Below are 19761 nucleotides of genomic sequence, written 5' to 3'. Positions count from 1 at the left end.
CACACTTGCAACCTTCCTCGCCCAGTGGAAGGTACTACACCTGTTCGGAGTCCCTTATAATTCTACTGGCCAGGCAATTATTGAGCGCGCACACCGCACCTTGAAAAATCTTTTGTCCGTTTCGAAAAAACAAGGGCGAATTGGTGTGAGTCCAGAGGGGTTTTGATGAAGGCATTGTATGTGCTGAACTGGCTTAATCCTAGAAGTGAAACTGAAATGGAACCTGTTGCTATGCACCACACCAAAAATGTCAAAGATTTTTCCGAAAATGTACCTAAGGTTAGTGTGTTTAATCCGACAAGACAACAATGGGAAGGTCCTATGTCATTAGTAACCTGGGGAAGGGGATATGCTTGTGTTTCTACAGGTAATCATAAAAATTCGTGGATCCCAGCCAAGTGAGTGAGACCTTGGCCAGCTGACAATGAAGAAACCTCTTGGCGCTCCTTCCTGAACACGCAGTCTGCCTCTGTGTGCATCTTTGTCTGCGTCCCGGTGTGCGCAGTTCCCCTCCCCATGTCTAGTGAGCTTTCTTCTGCTGCTAAACTCACCTGCTGAACCCCACTTTCAATGGGAGGGTTGGTTCTTGATCGTGGCACCACCGTAAGAAAACGGAACTAATGAAGCTTCTGTTCAAAAACCACAAACATCGTGGTGGTCAGCGCAGTCATGAGAGGAAATACACATTGCAGGGCATCGTAAAGTGAGGTGTAAATGTTGGCTGGCAAATGACAATAGCTTTCTAAACACACTGGAACAATGTTGAAATGTGGCAGGTCCACATATAATGTTATTTTAATATAATACCAGCGGTTAATAGTGGCTGTATGTTTGGGTCCATATGCTGCCTTTCACAAGATAAAAACAAGTCCACCTGACACAAGAAATGAAAGCACCTCTTGGCAGGACCTCCCCACGCAGCATCAGCTCAAAAGATTTAAAGTCCTACCTTTTTTTTCAAACTTAAACTTGTTGGTATATTATTTCTCATTTCAGTGAGCAGCCGGCAAGCTTTTACTGGCGGCTGTTTTCTGTAACTCTGACGTTCAGCTACCACTGAAACCTCATCACATCGCACCATTTATTGAAAACCTTTTATTGCAACCAAAAAGTGACACAACAGAGCTGCAATGTATTCTGCAAGGCATTCTGCCAATATTTTTATAACTGATACAAGCGGCTTCTGCCAGTCCATTTAAAATAACTCAACATTTTTACTACACACAGACTAATTAATGGTGGTTAAAAATAACGTGCTAAGAAAAGCCTCTCATGTTACATGCTCACAAATCCCAATTCTGTTTGTGGGCACCTGTGTAGATTCAATGTGTTCCTCGCCAGCTTCAAACTCATCTTTATCCCACTTTGACTGAGAGACTTGGATCGTAAGGATGACATCTTCTGCAGGGGCTGTTAGATCGTTATTATACTCCTCCATGGTCTTAATGACAGTTTGTTTTGTATCTGGCTTTTCTTCTGTCTTTGTCCTGGGCCTTCCCTCAGTAGAACTGCTGCTAAGAGGAACAAAATGTACATTAAAAACAGGTGAGATACACACACCACCATCTTTTGTAACAGTTTATAAAACGGCTTTTGCTTCAGTTCTGAAACTTTTTTTTAAGATGATCAGTGAAGGGAACAGACGAGAAAGGATGAGCCCACTAGCTCAGATTATGAACAATCAATTAATTTAGTATCTTCCTAGTCAATTAATTTAGTATCCTCATGAGGTTCAACAAGGCCAAGCGCAAGGTCCTGCACCTGGGTCTGGACAACCCCAGGTATCAATACGCGCTGGGGATGGAGGGATGGATGGAGAGCAGCCCCAGTGATGGACTTGGGGTGCTGGTGGTGAAGGACTGGACATGAGTTGGCCATGAGCACCTGCAGCCCAGACGGCCAAACACATCTTGAGCTGCATCAAAAAGAGCATGGCCAGCCGGTCAAGGGAGGGGATCCTGCCCCTCTGCCCTGCTCTGGTGAGACCCCTGCAGTGCTGGTCCAGCTCTGGGTCCTCAGCACAGGACACACACGGACCTGCTGGAGAGGGCCAGAGGAGCCCCAGGAATGATCCGAGGCTGGAACAGCTCTGCTGGGAGGACAGGTGAGAGACTTGGGGTGTTCAGCTGCAGAAGAGAAGCTCCGGGGAGACCTTAGTGCACCTTTCTGGACTTAAAAGGGGCCGATAAGAAAGATGGGGACAGACTTTTAGCAGGGCCTGTTCTGACAGAACAAGGGGTGATGGTTTTAAACTAAAGGAGGGAGATTCAGGCCGGACATGAGGAAGGAATTGTTGGCCCTGAGGGTGGTGAGAGCCTGGCCCAGGTTCCCAGAGAGGTGGTGGATGAACCATCCCTGGAGACATCCCAGGCCAGGCTGGACGGGGCTCTGAGCAACCTGAGCTGGTGAAGATGTCCCTGCTCATGGCAGGGGGGCACTGGGGGAGCTGAGAAGGGCCCTTCAACACAAACTGCTCTGTGATTCTATGATTTTATGAGCCTATGATTCTATTGTACATTTAATTAACAAAGACACAAGATAATCAGATTGTAGACTTGTCTCATCTGGTAATTCCTTCATGTCCTACCATGTCTAGCAATGGTGAATAAATTAGATACACATTCTTATTTCAACATCAAACAATTATGAAGAGGTATACACAACAAAAGTTTTATCCTCGTGCCCCCGTGTTCTTCTTTAGAAAAACAAACATTTAAAAAACTGTGTAGGATACCAAGACACTGTCTTAAGTCTCCAGCAATGTCTGAAATGCTAGGAGTTTGCTTTGTCCTGCTTCTTTAGACGCTGAAGCTGGATTTGAAGGAAGACATTGAGGGCACTCCCCTAAGAGTCAACAAGCAATGGATAAGAAGAGGGGAGAAAAAAGAGTCCCGAAGTAAGGGTCAAACACAACATCAATGAATGAACCCTGTCAGCTTTCTCTGCAGTACACACTACTTGTTTTCCTTAACAAAATGTGTTTGTGACTCAGGAACAGTTTAGCAGGAAAGATCGCAGGTTATTCAGTTATTTTGCGTTTGATTTAGCTGTTCCCTTCATTAGACACCATAAAGAATTTTACATTTTCGGAGGTGGAGGGGAGGAGGAAAGAAAGAAAGAAAGAAAGAACAGGGAAAGAAATGATGAGGTACCTGGTGTACCCTACAAGAACTGAACCAGATCCATCAACTGCTGTTGCTCTTACTCGTACTTTCCCCTTAGCTTTATCCTGTTTAACTTTACTACTGCTTGCCTTGGGTTTCCCCGCAGGATCTTCTGCAGGAGGCACATTTTCTCCTCTCACAAGATTTTCACCAGTTTCTTGGTTAAGTTCCATCTCTTTTGCGGGGTGGTTGAGAAACGCAGATTTATCTGTTTCTGGAGTTTCCTCTCCTTTTCCAGCATCGGGCTCACTCTTCCCCTTTGCCGATGGTTTCCATTCAGCAGTTTCTGGTTTTGAGGCATCTGTGGAAGCGGCTTCATGCTCCTCACCCACCTTTTCATCTGCGTTTCCTTTGCCTTTTTCAGGTTTTGCATCAGAACTTTTGCTTTTTCCCGCAGGTTTTTCTGACTTGTCCTCTCTGGAGGGCTTCTCTGCTTTGGTTTCTTTTGGATGGTCTTTCTTCACCTTTTCATCCTTGGCTGTTCTGGTTCCTGGCTGATCTTTTGTCACTTCTGGGTGATATTTCCGTGGAGCATCAGGAGCCTTCTCATCCTTTTGAGAGGAAGATATTACAGCATCGTCTGTCTTTGACAACTCCTTCTTCACTTTTTTCACAGGAGGTTCCATTACAGGAGAATTTTCACAATCAGTGTTCACCGTCTCTTGGGAAGTTTTAGCTGCTATTATTGTGTCGTCTTTCTTAGGAGGAGCAGCCACTTCTACTTTCAACTCTGTCTTGTTCTTTTCTTTTGGCTCGTCCTTCTCTGTTCTCTCCTCTTCAGACACTGGTTTGAAAGCAATCAAATCTGCTTCCACAGGCTCATCTCTTACAGGGGTGGCATCACCGCTGCTCGGGAGCATGAACACAGAGTCTGTTTTATTGTCTCCTGCTGGAACTGGCTCTCTTGGTGTTCTTGCACCTTCCAGCAACTCAGCACGGCGGAATCCTTCATTCTCATTGCATTTTCTTCTCTTCTGGTGTCTTTTATGTTTATTTCCTTTGTCATCTCCCCATGGATGTTTCACCTCTTTCTCTTTTGATTTTCTAGGATCACTGATGCCAGGCCTCTCTCTTCCAGAAGGTTTTTCACCATAATGTCCAGTTATATTATGACTTCTGTGGCTCTGCCCACCAGGATAATCCTCCCTGTTTCCCCAAGCACACGGTGAGTTCTCTTGTCTGGCCCCAGGTGGACCAAACCTCTCAGGAGAAAACTTCTCTCTGTTTACTGCAGGTGGAGGTTGAGCACCAACAGCACAGCCCTTGTAAAACTTGCCATACCATTCTCTATAGTTCCTTTCCCATTCTCTGCATCTTTCCGTTTCAAATGGATCTCTGACGTCAACAGGTCTGCCATAGGAACCTTTCATAGAAGATGCTGGACCTTCTGCGTGCCTGTTAAAATGCTCCCTTTCTCCTTGCCATTGAGGCACAGTCCTTTTAGTGTGAGACTGGCCTCTGAACACCGGAGACCTTGACCGTGAGCGGCATCTTCTGCATGAGCGAGACCTTGACCGGTAATGACGACGTGACCTTGGACTGGAACGACGGTCACGACTGTTCGCTCTGCCTCTTCTTTGGCGCGGTGGTGATCGGGAGTGGGAACGAGGCTGGGAATGACTAAATGATCCAGAGTTGGTGCGAGAGTGGGAAGAGCCCGATCTTGACTTGGAGCAGGTATACGAACTTCTGGAGTGAGATGAAGCACCATGGGGAGACCTGGACCTTCAGTAAAACACAACACACACACACAAATGAAGCTGATTCAGAACAGCTGTTGACTTAATGCTACTGCAAATTTAAGAACCTGACAACAGTTTCTGCTCAAAGGACACAACAGCTCCTGCTTCGTTAGTCTGAAACCATACAGGAAGGGAAAATCTATTTCCACTGCTATCGCAGGAACCACCATCACCGGGGGTTGATTTAAGGTGGTGTGTGCTGGCCTCTGCTGGTACATGAATGTGCACATTTCTAACTACTCAGCAACTACACGCAATGCAAATCGTTTTTGTTGCAGTAAGAGGCAAAAAGAGCAAGTGTTAATAGTTACAGTCCACTATCAAACATCAAAAAAGCCTTATTTCACCAGAAGACAGTAAAGCTCCATTGTCCAGGTTAAAATCTCTCTTTGTATCAACGAAACAAACAAGAAAATGAAGACAATTCCTCTAACCTCTCTGCCCCAAAGTGCTTTGAGGTAACGGTTCAATCAGAACAGGGAGACAGAAAATCCAGCAACTACACCGGTTCAGTTTCCTGCCTCCTCACAGCTCTCAGGAGGATGAGGATGTCATTACCTGGACAACAACGCCCGATGCTCCTTTTGAAGCCTTTTGTATTCCATCAATTCCTTAGCAAAATCATTCGTAAACTCATCAAGTTCGGACTTCTTTATTTCCCTGTAAAAATAAGTTTGACATTTATTACAATTAGAGTTTGAACTTTATTACAAAAAGACACCAAGAAACAAAAAGTAGCCAATGCAAGAAACATACTGCATGCAGATGCAAAAGGTGACCTTCCTATGTAAGCAAAACCAGGTCAGAATTACTACAAGTTTTAAGGAAAGTGTTAGAATTACATTTGCTTTAAGTTTTGCACATTTACCATCTGCAATGAGAAAATATATAAGAAAAAATTCTTATGTCATTTTTGCTTATGCCAGATACACTTTTGTGGAACTGCAGTGCGATACGCTATCGAAACACAGAAATGGAAAACAACGCATCTTCATTGAGCCAAATACTCCTCTTTAAGTCTCTGTTGCTCTCTGTAAAACTCCTCCCGAGATAAAGGAGGTGCCTGTGTCCCTGGGATGGTGTGTGTTGGTGCCCAAGCTGATGACGTTTTCCGGGGCTGGGGAACGCCCTGGAAGGGAGACAGTGCACCCAGCAGCTGGAGGGTGACCAGGTGGAGACTGAGGGGGAAACTGTGGTGGTGCTGCCGCTGCTGGAAAAGGGAGCATGTGGGGTGCTGGAGGACACAAGGGAGGTGGAGGCATGGGCACGGAGACGGGTGGTGCTGCAGTGCTGGGGCCTGAGTCCTTTGGGTATGTTCACTGTGCAGGCATCCTTGATTTGAATGTCTCAAGAAACCTCAAACATCTGCCACTGCTACTCCCTGCCCTGATTTTCAAGAAGAAAGCAAAGGAAGCAGGAGCATGGTGGCGAGCACTTCTTGTTCTCCATGTAATCATTTTTCTCCCTGCTTCCAGTTCATTTGAGCCTACGCTCATCTCTTGGTCCTCGTTGTTGCTTCCGCATCCTCACCCCCAGCAGTTCCCTGTCTCCTCTCCTACAGGCAGCTTTGCCGCTGTGGATGGAGGCTGCCGGTGCTGAACAGAGACTCCCATCTCCCACGTGCCCACCGCTCCTCTGCCACTCGACACTGCGCAGATATTGATCTTCTTCTCACTTCTTTCACATAAGCTTCCTGTGTTGTCGCCTCATGATGGTGTATTTGGCCTGTTCTTGTTGCTTTCTTGCTTATAGAACCTGAGACTTCAGATAATTGGCAGGATGGATCCTGGGGTTTGGTTTTGTTTATGTTCAGGGTTTTATACACACTTACCATCTGTCTATAACAAACACAAACCAGAATGCAGGACCTGCTTGACACTGCAAGTACAGGTGAAACAGGCTCCTCTCTCTGCAACTGAGAGAAAGCAGCCTGGCTACTCGAGATGACTGAATTGAAGAAATACAAAATTGTCATAAAATAACAGCATTGATCTTCCAATAATTTTCTCCATCAGTATCAATTAAGTTGTTAACAGAAGAATGTTTGAGGATTATTTTTATTGGGAAATCAATTTATTCAGCCATAAATCAAATGGGTGCCTTTCCACCTAATGCTTCGATTCTATTTCATTTCTATATGTACGTATGGTTACCCCAAAAGGTGTTCATTTTTCAGAGTCCCCTTTTCAATCATGTACTGGAGTTTCATTTTAAATAATCTCACTGCAAGCTCAGGTCTCCTTTGTTCAAGACAATTGAAATGAAGCCATTTAAAAATTTATTGCCACTTGCATTCTCCACAACTATCTGTGCATTCTTACTTCATTATAAACCAGGTTTTGCCTACGTTACGTGTTGTGGCCTCTTTTAACAGGTTACAATAGTAATATATTGAATTTCTGTAGAATACTTACAGCTCCCAGCCTGGTCTCCCGCTGGCTGAGCAGACTGTACTGGCTCTCACTGGCTGACCTTTTTCAGTGGAGAGGAGACAGGAAAAACCCCATTCAGTTTATCTGAAGGTAACTTTAAAACAAATTCTCAAGTTGTAGTTAGTTACCATTGGTGGGTATTGATTGTCCCTGCGGGCCCAGGAGACTTGTCAGTGCTGGTTGTCTCAGTATAGGAACCTGATAGCCCTTTGAATAAACACAGACATTGGCAAACCAGCTCTGCTCAAATACAAGAATCACTGCATATTTTGAAATAAAATTTACCTGCTCTTCCCACAAACCGCTGCTGGTCAGAGAGGAGGGTTTAGAAAGTCCAGCGGCGGCCACCAGAGCAGCAGGAGCTGTAACCACATCAGCCTCGCTACAAAAAAACAAATTTATATCATTCCAACAGGGTTTTGAAGTGCTGCTTGAAATATAAAGTCCAAGGTAAGAAATGCTGACTGCTGTAAAAGGAAAAAGAATCGGCACCACATTTACAAATGTGAGTTTGGTTGATTCCAAATGAAGCACCGAGCAGATGTCTGTCTGGATTACTGAGAGTTAAAGAGAAAGCTCACTGCAAAACGTTTTATTAAGCTTGCTGCACATGAAAGGCCAAGAGTAGGTATAACCCACCTGCTGAATGTCAGCTTTGGAACATGCAAGAACTGAAATTCCATTACAAAATGTTGATGTGCTAATTCAGAGCCTGCCCTAGAGGTTCTGTTGGACTGTGATCCTGCGTATTCAATGGTACAGCTGAGCCTGACCGGCTTCTGGGCAGAGCGCCTGTCTGCATTCCGGGTGTAAAGGGGAAGGGATCTAAGCCCTAAACAACAGTGCAGATTTTTCATGTGTTTTCATGTGACTTCACTGGATTGCAAACTTAGACTGTCGTGTTTGTCAATACTTCAAATTTATAGTGTTTCAATGTTTATTATCCAAGACGGTCCGTAACTGAGTCTGACTCGACTAAAGACAAATTAACGCCCTCAAGCAGGTTTCACATAACTAAAGGGTTATTCTAGGAACTGCTAAGCACCCAAAATCAAAGGGCTCCTGGGGAAAAAAGGTTCATCCTCCGGGGTAAACCCGGACTGAATGACAAGAAGTACTTCTGAGGAAACTCTTGCATGAGGCAGCTCCCAACTGATCAAAGGGTCCTCATTCAGAGTAAATGAAACACCAGAGCTTCCACAGCTATCTGGGACTGCCACTGTTGGTACAGAAATCACTAGTGGAGAAGCTCAAGAAGCAGCAGAATCTAACTTCAGTGTTTTGGTGTCTTCTACATTCACTGCAAAATTACACCTGCATGTAAAAACTTTGGTTAATCTACAGATTTACTCACCGAAAAGGTCCAGGGAAGGGCAGGGACACTGCTGCTGGGACACCAGGGACAGTGACAGAAGGCAGGATTCCTGGCAGCTGAGCTGCCCCAGATGCCTGAGTGGGGCCAAACGACGACAAAGCAGCAGAATGAGAAGACACAGAAGCTGATGGAGGAATTAGTGGATCCTTCTGTTTGGAAATTGTCGGCCGGAGTAGAGGTTGCGGGTTGCGTGTCACTGTTTGTCTCACTGCTGGTGGTGGCAGCTGCTGCTGCTGCTGAATCTGTTTACTGTAGCCAGTCCCATTTCTGAAGTTGTTCACAGCCTGGGGGCACAAAATATTTAGAAATGTACTATGAAAATCCAGTAGATAGGTGAGCAAAAGCCTCCAGAGAGTAAAGTGACCCGTGTATTCCTCTAAATGGTATATCAATCCTAAAATAAATCAACATATGGATACACGAACACATCACATCAAACACTGATATTAATGGCTGGTAACTCGGAGTGTCTGTAAAGAACTTCAGTGTTGATACCGATTCTGAAAGCGAGGCGATCGTATTGAACAGAAGCGTGACCTGAATTTGACAGAGTGTATGTAAAAAGTTGTAAGCTTCTTAACAACAGATAATGTATTTGAGAAATAGAGGTAGCCTTTCTCAATTTGGCCTTGCTTAAGGAGATGGAAATTAATAGTTTCTTCTCCAAAAAGACTTACAAACCATTTACGTAAAAGTGGTCACGTTACCTGGCGTAGGATCTTGTTGGCAACTAAACTATCAGGAGAAACGTCTGTTTGATGACACATTGGACATGTATGTTCCTCAGATTCCAGTAATGCTGTTCTAATGCCTGTGAATAATAAGACGTATATGATTAATGGCTGAATGTGGTCTTGAACTGACAGTATGATAAATATCGAATAGTGTAAAAAATGTATACTATGCAGCAAATAGCAGTACAGTTTTGATATTTCACTATTGCAGCAGTTGGAGATTGAGAGTAGGCTGTGTCCTGATGTTTTAATGAGTCTTTTTCCCACCATCCAGTACAGTGAGAAGCTACCAACCTCAAGGGTAACGAATATAACACATCTCAAAAAAACACAAGCAGTTTCAAGTTCTGGAGGCTTCAACCAACTCTCCTGTGGTGAGGAATGCGGATTAAACGCCGACTGTTTGCTGCAGAGCACAGTAAGTCACCAGAGCTGGCTGCGCGATTTTGTATCGGAGAAAGGGCTGTGGACAAACTCAATGCATTCAATATCCAACACTGTAACCACGGGCACAGTTCTGTGCTCTTCTCACACCCGTCATCCACATGGAAAGACGGTTTGAACAGATGTGCAACACGGAAAATAAGCCTTCTGCCTTTTTTCCCCTTTATACCAGGAGAGTCCTTTCCTGTTCCAGGTATCCTTAAGTATTAAAGAGAACAGGTACCAAAGTCATCTCATTATCTCCTATTTATGCTTTCAGAAGATCAGATGTGAGGATTTGAATTAACAAACATGGCAGTAACACTTACATTCGTCACAAAAACTGTTTCCACAGCAGGGAATAACAGCTGCATCATTCGTTACATCTTTACAAATGGGACATAACAACTCAGCTGGAACAAGATCCTCATCTGAGCAGGAGGAGGAGGAGGGCGGCTCCGCTGGCACGAAGGGAGGCTTTTCCTTCTTTCCTCTCGCATAAGCTTCCCTGGAGGGGAGCGGGGAAGGAAAATGAACAAAGTTAAAGATGAGATTGGAAACCATTGAGATGGGGAGGAAACCTCAGCCCAACAGCTCTCTGTTAAATTTTTCAAGCAGTCTTCAAAATATAAAACAGAAGCAAAAGAAGCTTTCAAAGAGAACAACTCCAACTGTAAACACTCCTGAACTATTTTGCAGAAATACAGGTTCTTAGCACACCACAAGTGTAACCATCTCACAGCGGCATGAACTGAAGGACCACCTTCCTTTAATGTTAGAAAATATCAGAGATTTTAAAGTTAAAAGAGAAAGACAATGCTTCCTCCCCCGTAACTGCAGGTGCTGGCCAACGTGCTTGGATGAGCACTCAGGCGTGATTTCTCTTGTTCCCTTTTGGGTCAGTCTGATTAATTCCATACTTACGCATTGATAGTTGGTATTACATATTTTCCAGTGTTTGTCAGCATAGCACCCTTGGTATTGGGATCTTTCACTTCCATCAGGAAACTCCTTGGAATTCCTGTGCTCTTTTTCATTCTGGGAACAGGCTGAAAATTTTTGTCCTGTTAAGAAAAGAAACGCAGCCATGTCCTGTCTGAAGTCCCACACTCAAAATGACATTTCAGTGATTATTTGAAGCAGTAGAAGTCTCTAATCCTCTCCTATTATCAAGAATAAGGGTTGACTACACCACTTTATTCCTAAATGTGTACAGGCAGGATGTTCCAAAGGCTCGAGCAGTGCTTGAACTCAATCGACATTCTTTGGCTTCACTTCAGGGTCTTTAAGGGTGAAATGTCCCTTAAGCTCACCAGCCACTCAGAAAAGACTCAAACCTGCATCTCCACCAAAGCGCGATTCAGAGCGAGAGCTTAATTCAGCGCTCGAACCAGTCACTGCAGAAACTCATATTCACCGTCTGGACATGGGGGTTGAATTGGTACCGCATGCACAGACACTCAGTGGCTAAACATTAAATGACATGAACACTGAACCAGAGAGCTGTGTAGTCAAACCATGCCCATATTGAACAGACAGGTTCAACAGAAACATCTTGGTTTTACACTATATACTAAAAACTGTGAACTCCCATTAAAAAGACTTAAAATCACAGAAATTTCCAATAATGTTGAAATGTATAAAAATAAGCATCAGTGTTCACAGAGCAAGATCTATGGACGCATTTAATATCCATGACCTAGAAAATATAACATTTGTAATTCCAGGTTTTCCTTGAATTTTGAAGGGCTTTGCAACAATGTCACATAACCTCCGTATTTTGCCCCAAGAGAAACATTTATTACTATGAGTATTCATGCATTTGTTACCTACCTGCCAAGGTGAAAAAATTACAAGCTAAGCAGCACCACCAGTCCCACGCAATCTTACCCTGTTAGTTGGGCAGTTCTTTATATAGTGGCCAGGCTGTCCACAACGAAAGCAAGTGTACGATGGTGGAGGCCGGCCCGAGTTTTTCTTCATGAAACTAAAAGGATTTGGGGAAAAAAGAAAAAGGGATGCATGTGTCTCTCACGTTAAAACAACCATCTCTACAATTGTTCCATAATCGTCAGAGAACAGATCACCAGCACTTACTTGACTGGATTGTATGCCTGGCAGGACTGTATCATCATAGCTTTTATTTTCTCCTCTTCGGAAGCGTCGGTCTCAGCCAGATTGGCAGCCTGTTAAACAAGTGCTTATTGACACACACATCAGAAACACATTTAAGCCCGCACAGCCCGACAGCACCGATCAGCCCATCCTGTCAAGCACAGCACAACTCCCAGAGAATCAGAGAACACCAGGTTTGAAGGGCCCGCGGGCACCAGCTGGTCCGACCTTCCCTGGCAAAAGCACCGACCAGACAGGATGGCCCAGCACCCTGTCCAGCCTCGAAATGTGCACACATTCTGAAGGTAAAATAAATACTTGAAATTATTAAAGTTTTGTTCAAACTACAACAGCTATCCAGCTATAGATCAAAGTATAAGATAGAAAAATATTAAGCAAATACCTTTTTTTTAAAAGCATTTGACAAGAATATACATATACCTTAACAAGCTGGGCCACACGTGCAGAAGAGTCATCAATCTGTTCACAAAAAATTAAACACATATTTGGTTTACAATCAAAACGCAGCAATAGTTCACCTCTACTGCAGTCTGACAGTCTGCACTATAGCCCCTGAGTGTCAGTGCAAGAGGCATTTCCAATCCAGTGAAATTTGAATTTGCTCAAATCAAAGTCCAAACCCCAGCCTGAGAGCGCCCGTGTGGACACAGAAGAAATGACAAGAACCAAACTCGCTCGAGATCAACTTAGTGCTCCAGGATATGTCAGAGAGTGGCCCTTGTCAAACGCTCACAACCGCTTCAAAGTCACAGGGGTAAGGAAGCTGCTGATTTTCAGCTAAAAAGGATTAAAACTCTGGAAACATTCAAAACCCGCCTGTTTGGAAAGCAGTTCTATGGGCTGCAGGCAGAAGTCGGATTTCTTAAAGGTGACAGCACAGAATTCATGTTCTATTCAGTGTGTTACCAGTACGCTGGCATATTCATGGAACCACAGAGTCAGAGAGTCATTTTGGTTGGAAGAGATCTTTAAGATCACCGAGTCCAACCATTAACCCAACACTGTCAAGTCCACCTCTAAACCACGTCCCTAAGAACATCATCTGTACATCTTTTGAACACTTCCAGGGACGGCAATCCCACCACTTCCCTGGGAAGCCTGTTCCAATGCCCCACGAGCCTCTCAGAGGAGAACTTTCTCCTCATACCCAGTCTAAACCTCCCCTGGCACAACGTGAAGCCATTTCATCTCATCCTACCACTTGTGACTTGGGAGAAGAGACCAACACCTTTCATGCTACAACCTCCTTTCAGGCAGTTGTAGCGAATGATCCGGTGTCACTCAGCCTCCTTTTCTCCAGGCTAAACACACTGTGTTGTTTACTATGTTGATTCAAACACATTGTGTTCACAACATGGACTACGTTTTACTGTAAAATATATTAAGTCGATGTTTGGAAAATTGAAACAAGGCTACATTGTTTAGAATTCAGTGCAGTGTGTAGAAAAATTGTGGTTTTACATACTGCTTTGGATGTTCCACTGGCTGGCTCCGTTCCACTTCTAGAAGAAGAAATAAAGGAGATCAGAACTTAAAGGCAGTGGAAAGAGATTATAAAACATCAACATCAGAACATCAGTCTAGGGAATATAGAAATTTATTCACATACATAAACTGTTCTCCCTCAGAACATGCAGTGCCACTAAAAAACCAAACCAAAGCAAAACCGAAATCCCATATCTGCTCTGTCAGAACTTACTCTGAGACTGACAGATACAGAACACAGCGGTGCGAGAGGAAGTCCTCAGATAGAAACCTCATAGTGCAAGTTTACTTTAGTGAAATAAATCAGTCATATCGCAAAGAAATAACAGAAATATCAGCAGCATAGTCTTCAGAACAGTGTTTGCTTGTGGAAGCCCAAGCACTGTGTTCAGATATCTACTGTATTACCCATGAAAGTGCCCAAATACTAAATATGCTACATAGACTGTGTTGACTAAAAATAGCACTAGAAATGTCACCTGGAAGCACTTTGGAGGATTTTCTGTGACTCAGGAGTCCTGTGACAAATAAAAAAAAAAAAAAGGTCTTAATTGCCAGAATTTTATTTAAGATCACATTAAAATCACTACAATCTTTTAGGAAATATTGATTACATTGGGAAACCTGCTGAGATTCCACAGACTCATTGAGCTGTATCTGCATGCTACTCATCATGAATCAGACACGAACCATCGATAGAGTTAACAAAGAATTCACCCAAGCATCCCACGAGCAGAGGCCGTTCATGTCTGCTGGGGAGTTCATGTACAAACAGAAAGGCTCAGGCTTCCTGCCCCTGCTACAACAGCCCCAGGCTCACACTCACAGCCACAGAGCTCCTGAGGATGGCCCAGCACACACAAATACTCCAGATGATCACCCAAGCAGAAATGGAGGATGCATGACAAGACAGCACCAAGCACACGTATTTCAGTTAACCCCCAAAACAAGGCCGTGTGTAGAAGCACAACACTATGGTGTTGTTTGGGTGGTTTGATAGCTGGCAACCCTTGGTCTTCCCTCTATTGCTGGTATGCAAAACAAACAGATTTGGGGCATAAGAACACCTGCTATATCCCTCCCTACCCAGTTGCAAGAAATGGTCAAACACTGAGAATCAGACTTTTCCAAGACAGGAACATATTAGAAGTTTATATCACAACACGTATCTGTCCTTACTAGAAAAGCAATAAAAGCAAATGCATATAATAAGGAATCTCTCCACACAGAGGAATCAGGATACACAACTTGGTTCTCAGAAAAATCAACCCAAGAAAAAACCCATTAGAATCATTTTAGAAGTTACCATATTGGAGTTGGACCCTCCTGTCCCAGCAGGCCTGAGCCTGAGAGTCGCTTTGGGACAGATACATTCAAACCTACCCCATTACAACAACAATTAACAGCAGCTTTAGCAAGCAAGACACAATCTGAATGCCTCCCTAAACTGATATCAACACAAAAAGGGAACACAGTGAACCCCTAACAAGGAATCAATGCTTCATGGGTACTCACACATCATATGTTTTGCTGGTGGCTTTAACTCCTCCAGCAGGGACTCTTCTAACAATCACTGATGAGTTCTTCGGAATCAGGGCATTATCTTCTGTGTATTCTGAAAACAACATACGTGTAGAAAGAGACATCAGGCGGTTAGTAAGAATATATATAAATATGTTATAATATATATTAAATAGAACTATTACGTAGCACTTCAAAGAATCCCTTTACAGATACAAAAGCAAAATTTTAGATGTAATATCACACTTTTATTATCTCAACACACTAACGATACATTTCAAGTAATCTTCAGGTTTGATAATCAAACACAAGCAGCAAAATCTTTTTCGTTTTTTGAAACTGTTTGAATATCAGCCGCAAAATGGTCTCAAACGTCACTAAAGGAGAGTCTGCTAATGCATGGGGTTCTTTCCTGATGTAGCTGAAACTCCTTTTGCTTCTGTTAGGCTGCAAACCCCATACATCTTTGGAGAAAAACAAACCACAGCAAAGTCTCCCCTGCATCAACCAGATCCTGGAGTCTGCCCGGCAACAAACCCGGCACGCAGCTAAAGCGTGAAAACTCTGCCCCGTTGCTGCCACAGCCATTACCTAAAAACGATTCACCTCTCCCGCTGGTGCTCAAGGGCACAGAACACGGATCTCCTGGAGCAAAACCCAGCAACACCCACCCTTCTCAGCTGCCCGCTGCTCCACATTGAAATGGAAACAAAACTGGCTGTACCCGAATTCGAATCACAGAAATCTGGGGGTTTTTTTGAGCTTCCTTGCACAAGCAGGGCAGAATTGGCTCAAACTAAAGTGGTATCTTTCCTCTTCAGCTAATTCGAATTAACCAAAGGGATGTGAATTCTTTTGATTCACTTTTTGCAGAGCAGAGGGACTCGGATGAAATTCCTTATGCAGACAGCCTTGAAAAGCCCTTGGAAAAGTTTGTGCCTGAAGCAACCAATGCTTTACCTTTGCTTCCACCTCATTAGTCTTTGACAAGGAGGAAAGGCTTCTGTTCTTTACACAAGGCCCAAACAAAACAACAACAAAAAACACCTACTTGGAACACTTGAACCAAGCCTAAATGCAAAGATCTCCCCATAAGAATGGTTTTTATACTGTACTTACACAGCTGAATATGATTACGCATTTAAAGCTCTATCAGCAGCCGTTCCCTGTAATCTGCCCACAGTTTCAAATGTTGAAAGCCCGTAACTCTGCAGACCTCATCAGAACAATGGTCTGGGAACCAAAGATACTGTGTATCCAGTCGCACTCTGTCAGGGTGGTTTTGATCAGCGATCACAAACAGAATAGAAATATTCCACAAGGTATGCTCCATTTTTCAGTATATTATTCCTATGGGCAGCAAGTTCACTTAGACCAAAACACACCTGCCAGAAGACATTATTTCAACAACAAAATGATCAGTTTACTTCTCTTTCTGTAACGGATCTCTGCCTACGTATGTAACGCAACCCAACGGCATCCCTGACAGCCCAACACTGTGCTGTGAAGCCTCTTCACAGACACGCTCCTGAAAGTATTTTCAGCATCTGTAGAGAAACAGCCACCAACCCTTCGAAGGCTGAAGCTACAGGTTCTGCAGTGAACATCCTATTCTGTTTGAGTTTTGAGACATGAAACAGGAACAGCCAAACCAGCAGTGCTCATTTTAAAGAACAGATTGTTGTAAGAGTGCCACAGAACCACAGGGGAAAAATCATTAAAGTTTATGAAATGAAAACACTTTACAGTTTGTTTTGTCTCTGAGAAGTCCCATCCCAAAGCCTCCAAGTCTTTAATCACATTCAAACGTATCAAGATGGCACATTACCAGAGTGAACTACCATACTAAGCAACATGAAACCATCATCATCTCTGAGAATCAAGCACCGTTTCTAAGATTTCAAAGTTCTTATGACTTCTCTAAGAACATTTATTGCATGTATTCAACCATATTCAGCATATATTCACCATGGTTAAGACAGAGTACCAGGAAAAAAACGGTTAGAAATGAATGATGAAAGGATGCTCAAGTGCATCTAAATGACAATGTCTTTGGTGCAAAAAAGAAGTTATATTACAAGAAATTGCAAAGTATAATTTAGATCCAGAGAACGCTCATGTGCAACATGGCTTTAAAGGCTCTGCTTAGATTAAAACTCACAGATAAACTCTTGATCCAGATGTTGCTGGTGAGCGGCTTCAGCAACAGCCAGAAAACCAGTTTTCCAATGCGGTGGATTAAACCAAGTCAAAGGCAAAATTAAGCCACCAAACCCAAGCCATCTGTTCTATTTCCATCACTTTCAGCTTTCTCCACCAGACTTCAAAGAAATCTGGCAAGTTTGTTATTATACGACATCCTCTCACATTTCATTATCATTTTACCTAGAAGAATCCCTGGGAACCAAAACTTCTGTAAGCACTACGCATCGCACAACAACCGCGCACTCCTCCATGCCAAGTCGTGTGTCTAAACACAGGTCAGAAGGCAGTTGCCAGAAGAGCAGCTGCAAAAGAACAGCTCTGCAAGGCCCCAGCACAAGCCACAGCTGCCAGCCCTGGCCAATTCACATTATTGCTTCCCACCCCGTGCCCACCGCCCCCGAGTACCTTCTTTGGTCTGTGCGTTGGTGACCAACAGGTCACACTTGGTCGCCTTCAACTTCTTGCGGGCCCTGATCTTGTACTTGAGCTCGCGCAGGGAGATATGGAGGCCGTTGAAGGTGAGTGCTTCGTAGTCCAGGACGGCGGAGAACTTGTAGTAGACATGGGACGTGCCCATGGCTGGGTGCTGCTGCTCCGCGACAGCATCTACTGTGGCAAACGGCGCCCTGGCCTCCCCGCTGGGTTTGCCCCACGGCGACAGCAGGAAGGTCCACCGAGGGCTGTCGGGCGAGCGCTGCGGGCTGAGCCCGAGCTCACAGCCCGGGCAGGCGCACAGGAGGGAAAGGCTCCTGCGGCCTCGGCTCGGTCTCTGCTCCCTCTCTGTCCCGCAGCGCTCCCAGGCCTGGCTCAGGCGCTCCTGTCTCAGGGTTCTGTTTGGGGGTTTCCCGGGATACCAACTGTAGGGGTCACCAGCAGCGCCTCACCTGCAGTCACAGTGGCACCGCGTGCCCCCACGCCTTCCACAGCCCCGTGTGCAGTGACAAAAGGCCATGTCCTGTCACCCCCCAGGCCTCTCACAGAATCACACAGAATCACAGTATTAGGGATTGGAAGGGACCTCCTGTGTTCCAGTTTGAACCCATTGCCCCTTGTCCTACCATTGGTTGTCACCGAGAAGAGCCTGGCTCCATCCTCCTGACACTCACCCTTTCCATATCGATCCCCATGAATGAGTCCCCCCTCAGTCTCCTCTTCTCCAGCTCCAGAGCCCCAGCTCCCTCAGCCTTTCCTCACACGGCAGATGCTCCACTCCCTTCAGCATCTTGGTGGCTGCGCTGGACTCTCTTCAGCAGTTCCCTGTCCTTCTGGAACTGAGGGGCCACAACTGGACACAATATTCCAGGTGTGGTCTCCCCAGGGCAGAGCAGAGGGGCAGGAGAACCTCTCTGACCTACTGACCACCCCCTTCTAATCCACCCCAGGTACCTTTGGCCTTCCTGGCCAAAAGGGCCCAGTGCTGGCTGATGCTCACCCTGCTGTCCCCAGGACCCCAGGTCCCTTTCCCCTACACTGCTCTCTAATAGGTCATTCCCCAACTTATACTGGAACCTGCGGTTGTTCCTGCCCAGATTCAAGACTCTACACTTGCCCTTGTTCTATTTCATTAAATGTTTCCCTGCTCAGCTCTCCAACCTGTCCAGGTCTCTGGATGGCAGCACAGCTTCCAGTGTCAGCCACTCCTCCCAGCTTGGTGTCACCAGCAAACTTGCTGACAGTCACTCTATTCCCTCGTCCAAATCATTGATGAATATATTGAATAATACCAGCCCCAGCACTGACCCCTGAGGCACTGCACTGGATCCAGGTCTCAACTGGACTCTGCCCCATTGACATCTCTGAATTCTTCCCTTCAGCCAGTTCGCAGTCCACCTCACTGCCCGCTCATCCAGACCGCACTCCCTCAGTTCAGCTGTAAGGATGCTGTGGGAGACTGTGTCAAATGCCTCACTGCTCCACGTCCCTCCTGTCACCCCCCAGGCCTGTCACCACCCGGTATCCCCTCCTGTCAGCACCAGCCAGGGCAGGACAGCCTGGGGGAGATGTGGCGGGCTTTGCCGTGTGAGGCTCTGGGGGAGATTTGAGGCATTTTCTTGAATAGAGCAGACATTATGTGGAACTGAACTGAATAGGCCTGTGAGGCCTGTGTGACCCAGAAGACAGCAAAACCGCCTCCACATCTTACGTGACTTTGTGCAGCCTTGAGCAAGTGAAGAAGAGTCAGCAAGTCACCAATTTTGTAGATGCTTTTTGCTTAGCACTAGAGCTCAGGCACATTTGTAACATCAGTCACTTGTGCGTTTGCGGTGCGTGAACAGCAGCTCTTGTCCAGTGACATGCAGTCTGTAAGTGCGTGGACAGGTCAAAAAGATACTGAAGGAGAACTGTAACAAGCAATAAACGGCTTCTCTTGAATTCACATTGGATTGTGTGGAGTCCGTGATTTTCGCCCTCGCAGGGCTCTGCTGCCCGTGCCACTGGGCCACCAAAGGGAGGGGACATCTCAGGGGGTCTGAGTGCATCTTGTTGCATGTATAGAAAGTTCAGTTCCAGAAGCCAATGACCATTTACATTTATCGCCATAAA

At 45.0% G+C, this 19761-nt stretch overlaps 1 protein-coding gene across 2 annotated transcripts; it reads right to left on the bottom strand.

Annotated features, from left to right (window-relative positions):
• Positions 1-1098: 1098 nt before the first annotated feature.
• On the bottom strand, positions 1099-18288 carry LOC136108741 (E3 ubiquitin-protein ligase RBBP6-like). 2 transcript variants are annotated; one of them, XM_071815240.1, is made up of 17 exons: positions 17623-18288; positions 15007-15106; positions 13971-14009; positions 13472-13508; positions 12427-12465; positions 11968-12056; positions 11761-11857; positions 10795-10934; positions 10200-10378; positions 9421-9524; positions 8693-8997; positions 7624-7720; positions 7467-7545; positions 7321-7378; positions 5465-5566; positions 3153-4889; positions 1099-1514 (listed from the first exon to the last, which is right to left on the bottom strand). In XM_071815240.1, the coding sequence occupies exons 1-17, from the start codon at positions 17792-17794 to the stop codon at positions 1271-1273; spliced, it is 3618 nt and encodes a 1205-aa protein (XP_071671341.1). In that variant the 5' UTR covers positions 17795-18288; the 3' UTR covers positions 1099-1270. The 2 variants fall into 2 exon arrangements, with proteins under 2 accessions (XP_071671341.1, XP_071671342.1); XM_071815241.1 differs by having other exon boundaries at positions 1099-1511.
• Positions 18289-19761: the final 1473 nt, after the last annotated feature.

This window comes from Patagioenas fasciata, chromosome 15 (genome assembly GCF_037038585.1).
Source record: "Patagioenas fasciata isolate bPatFas1 chromosome 15, bPatFas1.hap1, whole genome shotgun sequence".
Classification (NCBI taxonomy): domain Eukaryota; kingdom Metazoa; phylum Chordata; class Aves; order Columbiformes; family Columbidae; genus Patagioenas; species Patagioenas fasciata.
This window is presented reverse-complemented; position numbering and strand designations above follow the sequence as displayed.